Raw genomic sequence first — 14,754 nt, forward strand, 5'->3', positions numbered from 1 at the left:
CTCAGTTTGTTTAACTCCCACAGCCACCACCACCACTACTACCAGTCAGAGTGCCACCAAGCAGGCTCTGCTTTATTTGCAGTGGGGGGTCTTCTGCCTGGAGCTCCGATCCGCTGCAAAGTCACCAATAGCAGGGATTTTTACTTCTCTGAGGGGGACTTGTTTGTGTCGGAGACGCTGTGCTGGAGGCAGGACACACTCCTGGAGATGGACCTGCTCTGCGATGTACTCACAGGAGAAGGACTGAGTGCTAAAGTTGAGCACATCTCCATCCACTGGCGTGTTGGGCAGGGCCCCTTCAGGCAGGGCCACCTGGGGAAGTTGTTAGAAAAGGCGGCTCAGTCTGATTCAGGGATTGTGAGCAGGATGAGGAGGAGGAGGAGAAGTGTCAACAGCAGCCCCCAGTTTCAACCTCCCATGTACCAAGTGTCTGTGCCGGAGAATAAGCCGGCTGGGACTCCTGTTGTTGTTTTGAAAGCGGTGGATGTGGATGAAGGGGAGGCGGGCAGGCTGGAGTATTTCATAGAAGCTCTCTTTGATAGCCGCTCCAACAACCTCTTTGCTGTGGACCCGGCCAACGGCGGGGTGTCCACAGTCGAGGTGCTGGACCGAGAGACAAAAGACACCCATGTGTTCCGTGTGACCGCCGTCGACCACGGCACGCCCCGGCGTACAGCCATGGCCACCCTTACTATCACAGTCAGAGACACTAATGATCACAACCCCGTGTTTGAGCAGCAGGACTATAAGGAAAGCATCAGGGAGAATCTAGAGATAGGCTATGAGGTGTTAACGGTGAGGGCCACAGATGGGGACGCACCTGTTAATGGTAACATCCTCTACCGCATCATCAACAATAATGGCACCAATGATGTGTTTGAGATTGACTCGAGGTCCGGTGTAATCCGCACCAGAGGTCTGGTGGACCGAGAGGAGGTGGACGGCTATATGCTGTTAGTCGAGGCGAATGATCAAGGTCGTGACCCCGGGCCCCGCAGCGCCACCGCCACTGTTTACATTGTGGTCGAGGATGACAACGATAACGCTCCCCAGTTCAGTGAGAAACGCTACGTGGTCCAAGTGCCAGAGGACATGGCGCCCAACACGGAGATCCTGCAGGTCACCGCCACGGATCAGGACAGAGGGAGCAACGCCGTTGTCCACTTCAGCATCATGAGCGGGAACACCAGGGGACAGTTTTATATCGACGCTCAGACGGGTAACATGGACCTGGTGAGTCACCTGGACTACGAGGCGAACAAAGAGTACACTCTGAGAATCAGAGCTCAGGATGGAGGACGCCCCCCGCTCTCCAACATCAGCGGCCTGGTGACGGTGCAGGTGCTGGATGTCAACGACAACGCCCCCATTTTTGTCAGCACGCCATTCCAGGCCACCGTGCTGGAGAACGTGCCACTGGGCTACTCCATCATCCACATCCAGGCCGTGGACGCAGACTCTGGCGACAACTCCAGGCTGGCGTATAGCCTCACTGAAACCACGCCAAACTTCCCCTTCAGCATCAACAACAGCACGGGGTGGATTGTAGTGGCGGCCGAGCTGGACAGGGAGAGTGTAGACTTTTACAACTTTGGAGTGGAGGCTCGAGATCACGGCTACCCCATCATGTCCTCCTCAGCCAGCATCAGCATGACCATTCTGGACGTCAACGACAACAACCCAGAGTTCACACAGAAGGGGTATTACATGCGACTGAACGAGGATGCGGCTGTGGGGACCAGCGTGGTGACGGTGTCGGCTGTGGACCAGGACATCAACAGCGTGGTGACCTACCAGATATCCAGTGGAAACACCCGCAACAGATTCTCCATCACGAGTCAGAGCGGAGGAGGCCTCATCACACTGGCGCTGCCTTTAGACTACAAGCTAGAACGCCAGTACGCCCTCACCGTCACCGCCAGTGACGGCACACGCCTTGACACCGCTAAAGTGTTTGTTAACGTCACCGACGCCAACACACATCGTCCTGTGTTTCAGAGCTCACATTACACCGTCAACATCAACGAGGACAGGCCCGTCAGCACCACAGTTGTGGTGATAAGTGCCACAGATGAAGACACGGGTGAGAACGCACGCATCACCTATTTTATGGACGACAGCATCCCTCAGTTTGACATCGACGCCGACACGGGAGCAGTCACCACACAGATGGAGCTGGACTATGAGGACCAGGTCTCCTATACGCTCGCCATCACAGCTCGGGATAACGGGATCCCGCAGAAGTCTGACACCACCTACCTGGAGATACTGGTCAGTGACGTCAACGACAACTCCCCCCGCTTCCTCAGAGACCACTACGTGGGCTCCGTCATGGAGGACGTGCCAGTGTTCACCAGCGTGGTCCAGGTTTCTGCCACTGATAGAGACTCTGGGCTCAATGGCCGCGTCTTCTACACCTTCCAGGGCGGGGAGGACGGCGATGGAGACTTCATAATCGAATCCACCTCCGGCATTGTTCGCACGCTGCGTAGATTAGACAGAGAAAATGTGCCTGTTTACAGCCTGCAGGCGTTCGCTGTAGATAAAGGTGTTCCTGCTCTGAAAACACCAGTTAACCTCCAAGTGACCATCCTGGATGTGAATGACAACCCCCCTGTGTTTGAGAAAGATGAGTTTGACATCATGGTGGAGGAGAACAGCCCCGTAGGCGTCGTGGTTGCACACATATTAGCCACAGATCCAGATGAAGGCAGTAATGCACAGATCATGTACCAGATAGTGGAGGGAAACATCCCAGAGGTGTTCCAGCTGGACATCTTCTCTGGAGAACTGACAGCATTAATAGACCTGGACTACGAGACCTTATCTGAGTATGTGATTGTGGTCCAGGCCACCTCCGCCCCTCTGGTCAGCCGCGCAACAATCCACATCAAACTCGTGGACAAGAACGACAACGTGCCCGTTCTCAAAAACTTCCAGATCATCTTCAACAACTATGTGACTGACAAATCGAGCAGCTTCCCCACCGGAGTGATCGGACGCATCCCAGCACACGACCCCGACGTCTCGGATCAGCTCCACTACAGCTTCGAGGTGGGAAACGAGCTGAACTTGGTCCTCCTGAACCAAAGCACAGGGGAGATCCAGCTGAGCCAGGCCCTGGATAACAACCGGCCCCTGGAGGCCTCCATGAGGATCTCAGTGTCAGGTGAGATAACTCTTTTGTAATTGCTCTGACTCCACCCAGTGAGAGTGAGGTGTATTCCTACTCTATTTCCACTAACATGTCCTGTCTCTTCATTTACATTTTCGCTTCACTTCACCGGATAATGGAAGTGATGACTTAAGTATGTCTTCAGTGTTCCACAGTGATTTCCCTCTAATAGAAATATTCATGAAGGAGGATTAATATTCACTGCAGGATATTTGTAAGCCACTCCACTTCTTCCCCCTCAACTAAAACAAAACAAAACAACGGAGCACCAAGTCATAAAGACGTATTTAAGCATTTAAAGTCTGTGAGGTTTCATTTGGTTAATGTAAATGTGGGGGGGGTTCTGTTTTTTGGACCCCTCATTGAGGGAGCTGTCTCGTTTACACAAGCGTGATTTAGCTCCGTCTATTGTGGAGATTTAAATAGCTGTTTGTCTGAGCACGTCTGTATCCTGTGAGATCCACACTCCACTGGGCAGACTGATCATGCCCCATAATTACCAATCATACCCCCCTCCCACATACAATAACAGACCTAATTCAATTATGGTCTATTTCTATAGCTTGTTTAAAGTCAGAATTAAGAGTTGATGTTCTTTAGGTGTTGTATTGTTTTGTGTTTTCTTTAGGGCTGTCAATTGATTAAGATATTGAATCGTATATTTTGTTTATTTGTTCAAAATGTACCTTTAAAGGGAGATTTGGCAAGTATTTAATACTCTTATCAACATAGGAGTGGGCAAATATGCTGCTTTATGCAAATGTATGTATATATTTATTATTGGAAATCAAATCATAGCATGGCAAACTGAAGCAACAAAAGCTGTCAGTGTGTTAGTGTGCTGACTTGACTATGATTTGCCACAAACTGCATGTGATTGTCATAAAGTGGGCATGTCTGTGAGGGGAGACTCGTGGGAACCCATAGAACCCATTTTCCTTCACATATCTTGAGGTCAGAGGTCAAGGGACCCCTTTGAAAATGGCCATGCCAGTTTTTCCTCACCAAAATTTAGTGTAAGTTTGGAGCGTTATTTAACCTCCTTCGTGACAAGCTAGTATGACATGGTTGGATTCTTTAGGTTTTCTAGTTTCATATGATGCCAGTATCTTCATTCTAGCTTTAAAACTGAGGCCGCTACAAATTAAAAATCGGAAGTTGTGTTAATGCCTTAAAGAAATTAGTGGCGTTAAAACAAATTTGTGTTAACACGTTATCGCGTTAACTTTGACAGCCCTAGTTTTCATGTTCTAATCTGATAGAAAGGCTGAAATTGAATAGCTGTCAGCGTTCAGCTTAAAAGCATGTGAGGCTTAGGATGCTGGTTTGATGGTGTTTTTAAAGATAACAAGAGTTGGTTGAGATGTAAATCACTGTTTTGGACAATATAAGCGTGAGAATGGTAGATCAAAGACAAGGCTTTCACTTCTTTTCTGTTCATGCTCACTGCCGGTATTGTCTCTTCTAACCTGCATGTCTCTGCACCTTTAATTTTGCATGCCAGCACAAATTACAGTGTTTTTTCTTTTGCTCCAAAAATGTGACTGAACTTGAATTGCACCCACAGAGAGTGAGGGGGGTATGTTGTGGTTACCCTCCGTTGGAGCTTATTTGACGCAGTGTGATCCGCTGTAAATCTGCCTTCTCTTTGACCTTGGCACAACCTGAGAGCGAGGGAAACAGAACCAGGGAACATTATTAAGAGATTGGTTTAAGATGAAATCAGATACTTAACAAGAACAGTGAGGATTAAGGCTGGAATGGGGCTTGAGATTTCTTTGATTTGACTGAATGAGACAGTTGAAGTGTTTTCACATTTGTTGATGAGCTGACACTGAATAGCCGATACTGTATGGTTTGAGTGGGTAGTCGTTATAATGGATTTGGAGCTGAGCTTTGCCTCTCTGGAGAACAATAGTGGGCTGTCGATTCAGGGGCAGGCGCTACGGCTCATACCAGGCCGTGGTCGGGGGCAACAGCTGTGACTCCACCAAGGACCAATTAGAGGCTGTGTCTCCTCAGCGCGTCCAGCACCTGCTGGGGTTTATGTGTCAGCACCCCTGCAGGAGACGGAGGGAGACGGAGGGAGGCAGGAGGACAGGCAGAGGGGGAAGGGTTGGAGGGTTAAGTTGTGGTTGTGCAAGCTGAGAAAACACAGTCGTACTGTAATGTACTGTAACAGAGCAGGAAAGCCTTTAGTCGGGCTGTTGGAGGAGGAGATGGGGTACGGAGATGAGCTCCTCCTATAGATGCTGCTGACCCCAATTTTCAAAGCCTTCTCCCTCCAGGGACCTCCCAAGTCTTCCCATTATCTCTCTCTTTATGCTGCCGTTTAAGAGGGCCCCCTTATGATGGACGATTTTTGATGGGCTCTTTTGTATGTTGTCGGACTGTGATTAACATCGTTTCTGAGCGCAGCTCTTCACAGTGAAATGGATGCAACGGTTCAAATGCAGCTACACTTTGCATCAAGTTTAAAGTGAGTCCTGTGCAGTAGCTTTGGGAAGGTAACCTTTGAATAATCCACAGATTATTATGAGCTTCTTAAAAGTGAATTCAGGAATATAATCCATTGCATTGCCCCAACTCCTTGACATACACTATTTACTTTTCAGATAAAACTGGACCTCGTTTTTGTTTTAAAAAAAACTAAATATATATATAAAGTACAAATACTCAGTTTCTCACTACGAGTATCATCCAAAATCTCGCATATGAAGTAACTATATTTGAAGGTATTTGAATGACTAATTTGGTAATCACTTTACATCAATACAAATATGAAATCTGTTAATCCCTATATTAGTTGAAATACCATATCAACATCTTCAACATATAATGTAACATATGACATGTATGCTTGATACTGTCATTGCATACACTGTATACCTACAGGTATTTTAAAAACCTGGGTAATCTAAAGGGAATGTAAAAGCATAAATAAGTACAAATACAAGTAATATGATTTTAAATAAAAATGATCAACATGTGTGTGTTTTAATGCCTAGTTATATCTAATTTTGTTTACCTACCTGTGCGGCCAGTGCACATGGTCACAGTTTACCATGGTCACTTTACCTTTATATACTTTACATACTATTACATACTACTATTGTACTACTGTATAATACTCGATATTTTCAGAGCTACTAACTCTTCTGCAGTGTGTAGTGTGCGCGCATGCACGTGAGGTTGAGCGAGCTGAGTGAAGGCAAGCAGGCAGAGGAGCAGAGACTCCGCCCCTGGATAACAAAGCTACGGTCTCCCCCGCGTCCTTCGACCGCAGCCAACACTGTTTTGCAAGACGGGCTTCACTAGATATGACTTTGCGGTTTTGGTGTTTCCGTGTAGTTTGTGTTGGAGACTGAGTCTGAACAGCGTAGCCACACACGAACGTGCATGGGACACCAACCTGGATTGATTTATACGTGTAAGAAGTTACAAACAGTCCCTTTAATTATTACTACTTATTCTCTGACGGATATCGCTGTTTGTTGTGTGTACAGTAGTGCAGCAGCGGCGCTGTCCCGAAGCTTTGAATACCTTCGAATACCTCCGAAGCTTCGAAGCCCAAAAAACGGTAATCGGAACAGCCCTAGTCACATATTTGCCTCATTTATCATACAGGTACAGTGGGGTCACATTTTCTGACGACAGCTGTCAGAAATGGTGACATCATGTGTTGCTGCCTCTCTGCGGTCACAGATTTCGTGCATGTTATTGCAGGAGAGCCCGTTCACCGCTGGCTAGCTCGTGGCCGCCGCTCAGCACTGCGCTCATACGGCGATTATTTTTTCTTTTTTTAATATTAAAGTTATTTAAATAGAATAAATACATTTTTCTTACTCCAAATAAATTAAATAATTTGACTTATCTTCTAACGGAGAACATTGCTATTCAGATTGGCACTATAACCATTCAAAACCATAAGCAGGCACTTAAAACCCCATCTGACAATCACATAACCCTGAGATCCTGCTGCCTTATTGTGTGCAATGGCATAAATGAGTGATTATAATATTTAACTATGTTAAGGAGTCAGATTTACAGCAGTGGTGTGTGGGCGTTGAGCCTCCCGCTGTACTAAATGTGAGGAAAGAGAATGATCAACTCATATTAGGTGGTGTGTGAATAAATTTGTGTCGTACCGAAACTGAGTCCATATTTCTGGGGATTTGTTGAAAACAAAGCTGACATATGTGATGATAATGTTCGTCTCGTGTCACTTCTGTATATTGAATTGAATTGCGGTCACACTGCAGAATTGAGAGGCTGGTTGTCGTCTGGGGGATTAGATCCGCTGCATCTGTATCCTGGGATCTGTCGGACCAGTGTTGACATACTCAGGGGCTGATCTACTGTTCCCAGGCAAGCGTGAGCCTGCATAAATAGGTGTTTGCATTTGATGGCAACGATTTTTTCCCCCTGCTCTTTTCTTTCATCCTTAAAGCCCTGTTAATTTCAGTATAGAAACTGTAGCTAATCCTTCATTATCCCTCATTTTTGAACATGTAGTCATGCTTTTTAGTTTAAAGAAGAGGTTGATTTGTTGTGTTTTCTGTAATTTTGTCACCATTATGTTGATGTGTCAATTCCTGTATGTTTCTTGTACTATAATGTGACTCTGTAGGAGTGACACACTTAAATTTGAACCCCACTGCGAGGCAAATATTCAATGTATACATTATTACAACCAGGCCATGAGGACACTCTGTCCTTGTTTTAATCAAATTCAGAATCCAAGCCAATACCATGCCCTGCATGCTTACTTTGCAAACGCCAATGCAGAGATTTAACAGACAAACACGCCTCCGCAACTAATGATGGTAGTTTGATTCAGCTCACATCACACTGCAGGTTGTACAGACGCTCAAATTACATGGTGGACAGCAGATATTTTCTGGCTCTGGTCACTGATGGGTGGAGAGAGAGACCCTTTCAAGTTTCAAGTGCAGGTCTAAAGTGGCTGTGGATGCTCCAAGGTTAAAGTACTTCGTTGTCAAACTTGTCTGAGCCAAACCTGTTGGCATTCAGCCCAACTAACTGGAGCAAACAATGAATACGATTATATGTACGTTTTTGGTTTCTCAAAGACTTTTGGTTTTCATAACTTTCTTGAAATATTTAGACGCTCAGCTTTTTTCCCAGTCAGATACAGGATATTCTATGTGGTTGAATGTGTTTCTATGTTGTCTTAGACCCCCTTTGCCCCCTGCCCTTCGCCATCCTCGCATAAGATTGTGCTACAAGACTGGAATTTTAATGGAGGAGACTCTCTGCTCCATGACATATAGTAGAGCCAAGACATTCACAGCCAGCGTAATTTCATTATAATCTATTAAACCTTTAAGCTGTCTGTGGAAGGACTTTCTCAGGGGTTCGTCTTCTGTAACACTAGCCCATCAAGCTGCACAAATCTGGTATATTTGTGTGTGTGTGTGGCCTCCAACAGCTGGACCTCTCTGATTGCCTTCCTGCTCACCGTCGCATAATTATTTCACTCAAGCGGAGCACACCTTGGATTTCTGCATTCTTAATAGGAGTGGGAAAGAAATTCACCAATGTATTGCGATTTCTTTTTTTACGATTTTGAAATTGATTCTTTAATGCCAGAATCGATATATTTGCTTAATTTGAGTCTATGCGGAGATAGAAGGAAGTTACCGCTTTTATTGTTGTAATCTGAGTAATGTGAAATCATATCCGTTCCGTATCCGTCAACCAAAACAAACCGCAGCCGGCAACAGCTAGCCGAAACTAGAAAGTAGTCGGAGGGTCCACGTGGATACGACCTGCACCCTCACATTTTAAATCCAAAGTGGTAAACACTACACATACAGCAAAGTATGGAAACACTTTGGGTTTCACACATTGCCAGGAAAAACAGAGCTAGACATCACGGCTAAAGCTGCATGCTCACTCTGTCATGGACAGGAAACGTTATCATATTGCGGCAACGTCAAGCCAGCCGTCACACGCATCTCTGTGGTCAAATCGGCCAACGCTACAACTATAGAGCACCCATATGCTGACATTTATGTTACATACATTCAAATGGCTCCGATGGAGCTGATCATGGATGTATAAAGTGAACGGAGCTAACGGGAGAGCTAGCGACGGATTCGGCTAAGTTAACGGAGGTATACATGTGTGACTCCGTCCGGCTTTCAAAATAAGAGGTTAACAAAGGGAAATGTATATACAAAATACATATGTGGAAATAAGATTGATTGGATTATATTCACCAGAAGTATAAAACATTATATGTCCCTTATAAATTAAAAAGAAAATATCACTAATCTGTGAAGGAAATGTCTTTATTCTTTGAGTTTTGGGTTGCTGGAAAAAAATTAATAATGCCTAACAATATGACTACATACATGCTGAAAATCAAACATTTTAATGTATTAATTTAGATATTTTTCAAAATAAAAGTCCCTAGAAGTGTATGATTCAACTTTTTCCCATGATCTAGTGTTAAATAAATAAATCACAATATCGAATCGCAATACTTAAAAATCGCAAATACATATCGAATCGGCACCCAAGTATCGTGATAGTATCGAATCAGGAGATAGGTGTATCGTCCCAGCCCTAGTTCTTAAATGGTTGATGAATTTTCTGTTGGTTGATTCATAGGATTCAAAGTCACAGCTTGCAAATGCTCGCCCGTGTTTAACGCGACCGGAGTCATCTGTAATGCGCTCCTTTCATTCTCTGTGCTTCCCTGGATGGCGTTAGTCACACTCGCAGGCTTGCTTGGAATGTTTGTAGCTCTGTTTTCTCCTCTTTTTCCTCGTATTTAACATCACCTATCACCTTGATCCTGTTTCTCTTTCCCTCTTTTTGTCTGCCTGTCACCATTACCCATTTTTCTCCTATCTGCCCGGGTCCATAGCTCTCACCCCTGCAACCTCCACTCTTCCCTCCCATCATTTCAAGCTCCTCTACCCCCCCTCCTCTCCCTCCTTTGACTGTTGTCCCCCCCTCTCTCCCCTGTGAAAGGAAGAATGCCTAAGAGAAATGCTTTGTTAAGCACCCAGTTGTCATGGTGAACCTAGCAATGCCTGAGAAATTCCTTGTGGGTGGGGACGAGGGGTAAGGTCCCTTTTGTGGCGTGAAGATGGGGGGGGGGAGGGGAGGCACATAAAGTTCTAAAGAGCAACTGTCCCCCTCTCCCTCTTTCCAGTGAAGCATGTAAGGCTTTCTTTGGACCTGTAATGCTCCGGGACACACTGACCTGTCCTCCCGGCTGCTTTCACTCTGCAGGCATTTTTTACAGGACATGCAGCAAGTCAGCCGACACCTGACCGAAACTTTCCATACGAAGGATAAAGTTTAGTCTTGCATGCGACAGATGTCAGAGGCCCCTCTGTTTTGAAGAGCTTAAAGCTCACGGTGATATGATAGTGTTGTCTTTAAGCTCTTTGATTTGCGACACAGATGCGCTCTGAGGGTATCCGATTCCTCTCCGCCGCTTTGTTTCTCGGCAGCAGAACATCCTCCTGTCGGCCTCGCTCCTCTACGCTTGGTTGCAATGAAGGTCCGGAGGAGCTGCGGGTGAAGGAGGCGGGAGGATGACATCATCTATAATGTTAGGAGGGGAAGTCGTGTTTGGGATTAGGGGTGGTGCATCGCTGGGGTGAGGCCATGTGGTGCTTGCGTATATCTCAGCATTGTCCTGCATTGTCCTCCCCGTCCCAGCAGACAATGGGAGTGGGCTCTGTCTGGGGCGGCCCCCCCCCTGTCTTTGTGTCCACTTGTTTTCCCCAGTGCTGCTGTCTTCATGACAGTTCCACCAGGCCGGCTATTCATCCGTGAATCATCCTATTTACTGTACAGTCTGATGCAGGCACTTTTTAAAACCTTCCCTCCAGTGATTCACTGACTGAGCACATATGATGAAGCTCTAGTACAGAGATTCCCAGCCAGGGGTACTTAGACCTCAGGGCGTACTTATGCAGGTGCCAGGGGGGACGGGGAAAAGATTGTGGAGCAGCTCTAACTAATTTGTAAAAACAAGAAATTATGATTTGATTAAAAAATATATATCCACACATTGTGGTGTAACTGTTGAAACACTAGTTGTTGTGATTTGAGAGTGTGAAGAGAAGACTAAATAGTTAGCTAAAAGTAATGATTAAATGGTGAAATAGCTAAAAAATACTGGATAAATGGTTGAAATAACCAGAAGTAATGTTTGAAGTGTCCATCTTGGCCACTCCAAATACAGTTTGAATGCAAACTTGATGCAAACTAGATACTGGCATCACATGAAACTAGAAAACCGAATGAATCCTTTGGAAACAACCAGGTCATACTAGCTTGTCGCGAAGGAAGTTAAATAATGCTCCAAACTTGCGCTAAATTTTGGCGAGGAAAAACTGGCATAGCCATTTTCAAAGGGGTCGCTTGACCTCCTCTTCACAGACATGCCCACTTTATGATAACCACATGCAGTTTAGGGCAAGTCATAGTCAAGTCAGCACACTGACACACTGACAGCTGTTGTTGCCTGTTGGAGCATATATTTTTTATGCTAAATGCAGTACCTGTGAGGGTTTCTGGACAATATTTGTCATTGTTTCATGTTGTTGATTGATTTCCAATAATAAATATATACATACATTTGCATAAAGCAGCATATTTGCCCACTCCCATGTTGATAAGAGTATTTAATACTTGACAAATCTCCCTTTAAGGTACATTTTGAACAGATAAAAAAATGTGTGATTAATTTGCAATAAATTGCTTTTAAATATTTGAATCGATTGACAGCCCTAATAATTAATTGTAGGGCTGTGTATTGACAAGAATATGGTGATACGATACACATCACGATACAAGAGTTACGATGCAGTATATTGCGATACGGTAAGCAAGGCAATATATTGTGATATTTTTAAATCAAATTTGAGGAAAGCTGAAATAGTATAAAGAACAAACACATATGCATAATCTGCATCTGGGATCTGTATTTGCATTTATCACAGTCGCTGTAACATCCAACATCATAGCACGACTTTGAGAGGGCACACACACTGAGAGGGCGCATCTCTTTATATATCTATAGTGTAACACTATCACAAAGCATAATATCGCATTACTCAATATTTTTGACCCCTGATTAAAAGTGTTTGTTAACAGCTTAAAATCAGTTTGCAAGATGACGTGTGGTGTTGATGAAGGGGTACTTGTGTTCATCAGGGCTGTGGGGGATTGTTTGGGAACCGCTGGTTTAGTACAAGTAGTAAAAATAATTCCAGACCTGCACCGGAGTACAGAAATCACTACCAGTACATGATTTTCACACTGTGAAGGTGACAGATTATGTGTCTTTAACAGGCCGTTACCTTTACGCTACATTGCGCTCATTTAGTGTCGAAGCAGACTGAGATTTCACAGTGACCTGGTTTCATATGCTTCAGCTCTGCCGTGCAAACTGTCAACATTAGGCTGTGAGACAGGAGGTGTGTGACTGGTAGAGAGGTGGTGAACCATGGCATGCAGGAGTTTGAGATGTTTCATCACCATCTGATTAATATTAATACTGACAGGAAGGCGTCAGGCTAACGAAACAGATGGGTTCCTCGTGAGCTGCTACAGCGGTATGATTGTGTTTTCACACTCATTTAATGAGTGACTATTTATGCTGTTCACTAAGATGCAGGGTTTTTTTCACTTTCACCACGTTTGTTGATCTCAGCAGACTGTTTGTCTTTCCAAAAATAATTTACTTGTGACTGTGTTCAAACATTAAAATGTCAGGATAAGTTAATATAATATCGCTGAAAGTGTTTTTTTAGCACTTAGAATATGACTTTGAGTTGTTGCCCGCTCCGTTTTAAAGCTTTTTAATAAATGACAAAGTCACTATTGTGCTGCTGGATGCTAAGTATCCCAATATCTATCAAATGACTATTGGTTCGTTTGAATAACGGCCTCATGCTCGGTCACATTTCTGCATGCTAATGTCTCTTTACTATTGCGCTGACAGCAGTTTTCCTTTGATATGCTAATGTTGTGATTGGAGGAGTTCAGGTCCTTTTCTGTGGCTCTAAAGCTGCTTCACTATGGAGGAAGAATCTGAGGAATGTCTTCTTCTTGTGGTTTTGCGATACAGCAGAAAAGTGTCATCAGGGGATGCTGTGGCGGGGTCCGCAAATCAGTACGAATGGCCTCTGTCTGTCCGACGTCGTCAGCTTTCCTCCTGAGTGGAGCAATCCGGAGAGGGATTGGGGGTTTTTCTCTGACTCCTCTGGATTGAAATCCTTGGGTTGACATTGAGCTACAGCAGCAGTTTTCATTATTGACTTCACCAGGCACTGTAAGGAATGAGGTGTTGTTGTGTTGTGGTTATCATTACAGCTGATCTTTGTTCTTTTTTTTCTAACTACTTAAGCTTAATTGCTCCGCAGAAGAAGATAAAAACAGCCAGTTACGGCACTGTTAGATTTTAATTTAATCATTGTTTCAAAAACAAGGTCAGAGACGTATGAATATTTATTCAACCCTTTTATTCTTCTGTTGTGAAACAAATGCACACACACATGCTTGCACACAGTGGAAGTGCACATTATGACGCTCAGTGTAATTGTGTGTTGATGTTACATCGCTCGGATACAGATAACAGCAGATCTGCTGCGTGGGCGTTTGAGCATGCTGTCCATTCGCTCCTTTCACAGCGAGATCTGCATGCAAGTTCTCTAGTACACGAGCTGTTGGAGTTCAGATGTGTTTAATATGGTGTTACTGCTTTTTCCCCAACTATTTAACCAACAACACAGTTCTGCAAATAACTATTATTTCCATTGTTGATTAATCTGTTGATTATTTTCTTGATTAATCGTTTAGTTTTTTGCAAATTTCCCCCCTAATAAAGGAATATCTTATCTTAAATCTTATCTTTTTTTTGTCTATAAAATGTCAGAAAATGGTGTAAAATGTCGATCAGTGTTTCCCAAAGCCCAAGATGACGTCCTCAAATGTCTTGTTTTGTCCACAACTCAAAGATATTCAGTTTACTGTCATAGAGGAGTAAAGAAACTAGAAAATATTCACATTTAAGAAGCTGGAATCAGAGAATTATTACTTTTTTTCCCTTAAAAAATCACTCTAATTAATTATCAGAATAGTTGGTGATTAATTTAATAGTTGACAAGTAGTCGTTGCAGCTCTACAGTTCTCTACCTGGTGGAGGTGAGGAGCTTTTATGCCAAATCAAACAGAAATCCGCCACCGGTCCACAGTCATTGTGCTCTGAAATGTTCCCCCGAGTGCAGGTTGTTGAAGAATGTTTTGGGTGATTAGAGAAGCTTTAATGTCGTCTCAGCCCTCATGGCATGTTTACCCTCCAGGCTACTAATTACTCAATATCCAATTGCTTCTAAAGCAAGGCAATATAGTGTTTAAATTAGACCGGATAATAATAGATGGCGTATATTTTAGTGTAGAGGTGCAACAATGAATTAAACTATTAAATTAATCGCCATCTATTTTGATAATCGATTTATCAGTTTAGCCCTGTGATAGTCTGGCGACCTGTCCAGGTTGTGCCCCGCCTTCGCCCAATGTCAGCT

At 44.3% G+C, this 14,754-nt stretch overlaps 1 protein-coding gene across 3 annotated transcripts in view; it reads left to right on the forward strand.

The window, feature by feature from the left end:
• The window catches only part of celsr2 (cadherin, EGF LAG seven-pass G-type receptor 2), a 77,876-nt gene that overhangs the window by 751 nt on the left and 62,371 nt on the right, over nucleotides 1–14,754 (forward strand). For all 3 annotated transcript variants that reach the window (XM_037777304.1, XM_037777313.1, XM_037777324.1), the window contains exon 1: nucleotides 1–3,169. This exon is cut by the window's left edge. In XM_037777304.1, the coding sequence (XP_037633232.1) occupies nucleotides 1–3,169 (3,169 nt within the window). The remainder of the gene's footprint in view (nucleotides 3,170–14,754) is intronic.

This window comes from Sebastes umbrosus, chromosome 1, assembly GCF_015220745.1.
Source record: "Sebastes umbrosus isolate fSebUmb1 chromosome 1, fSebUmb1.pri, whole genome shotgun sequence".
NCBI classification, from domain to species: Eukaryota; Metazoa; Chordata; class Actinopteri; order Perciformes; family Sebastidae; genus Sebastes; species Sebastes umbrosus.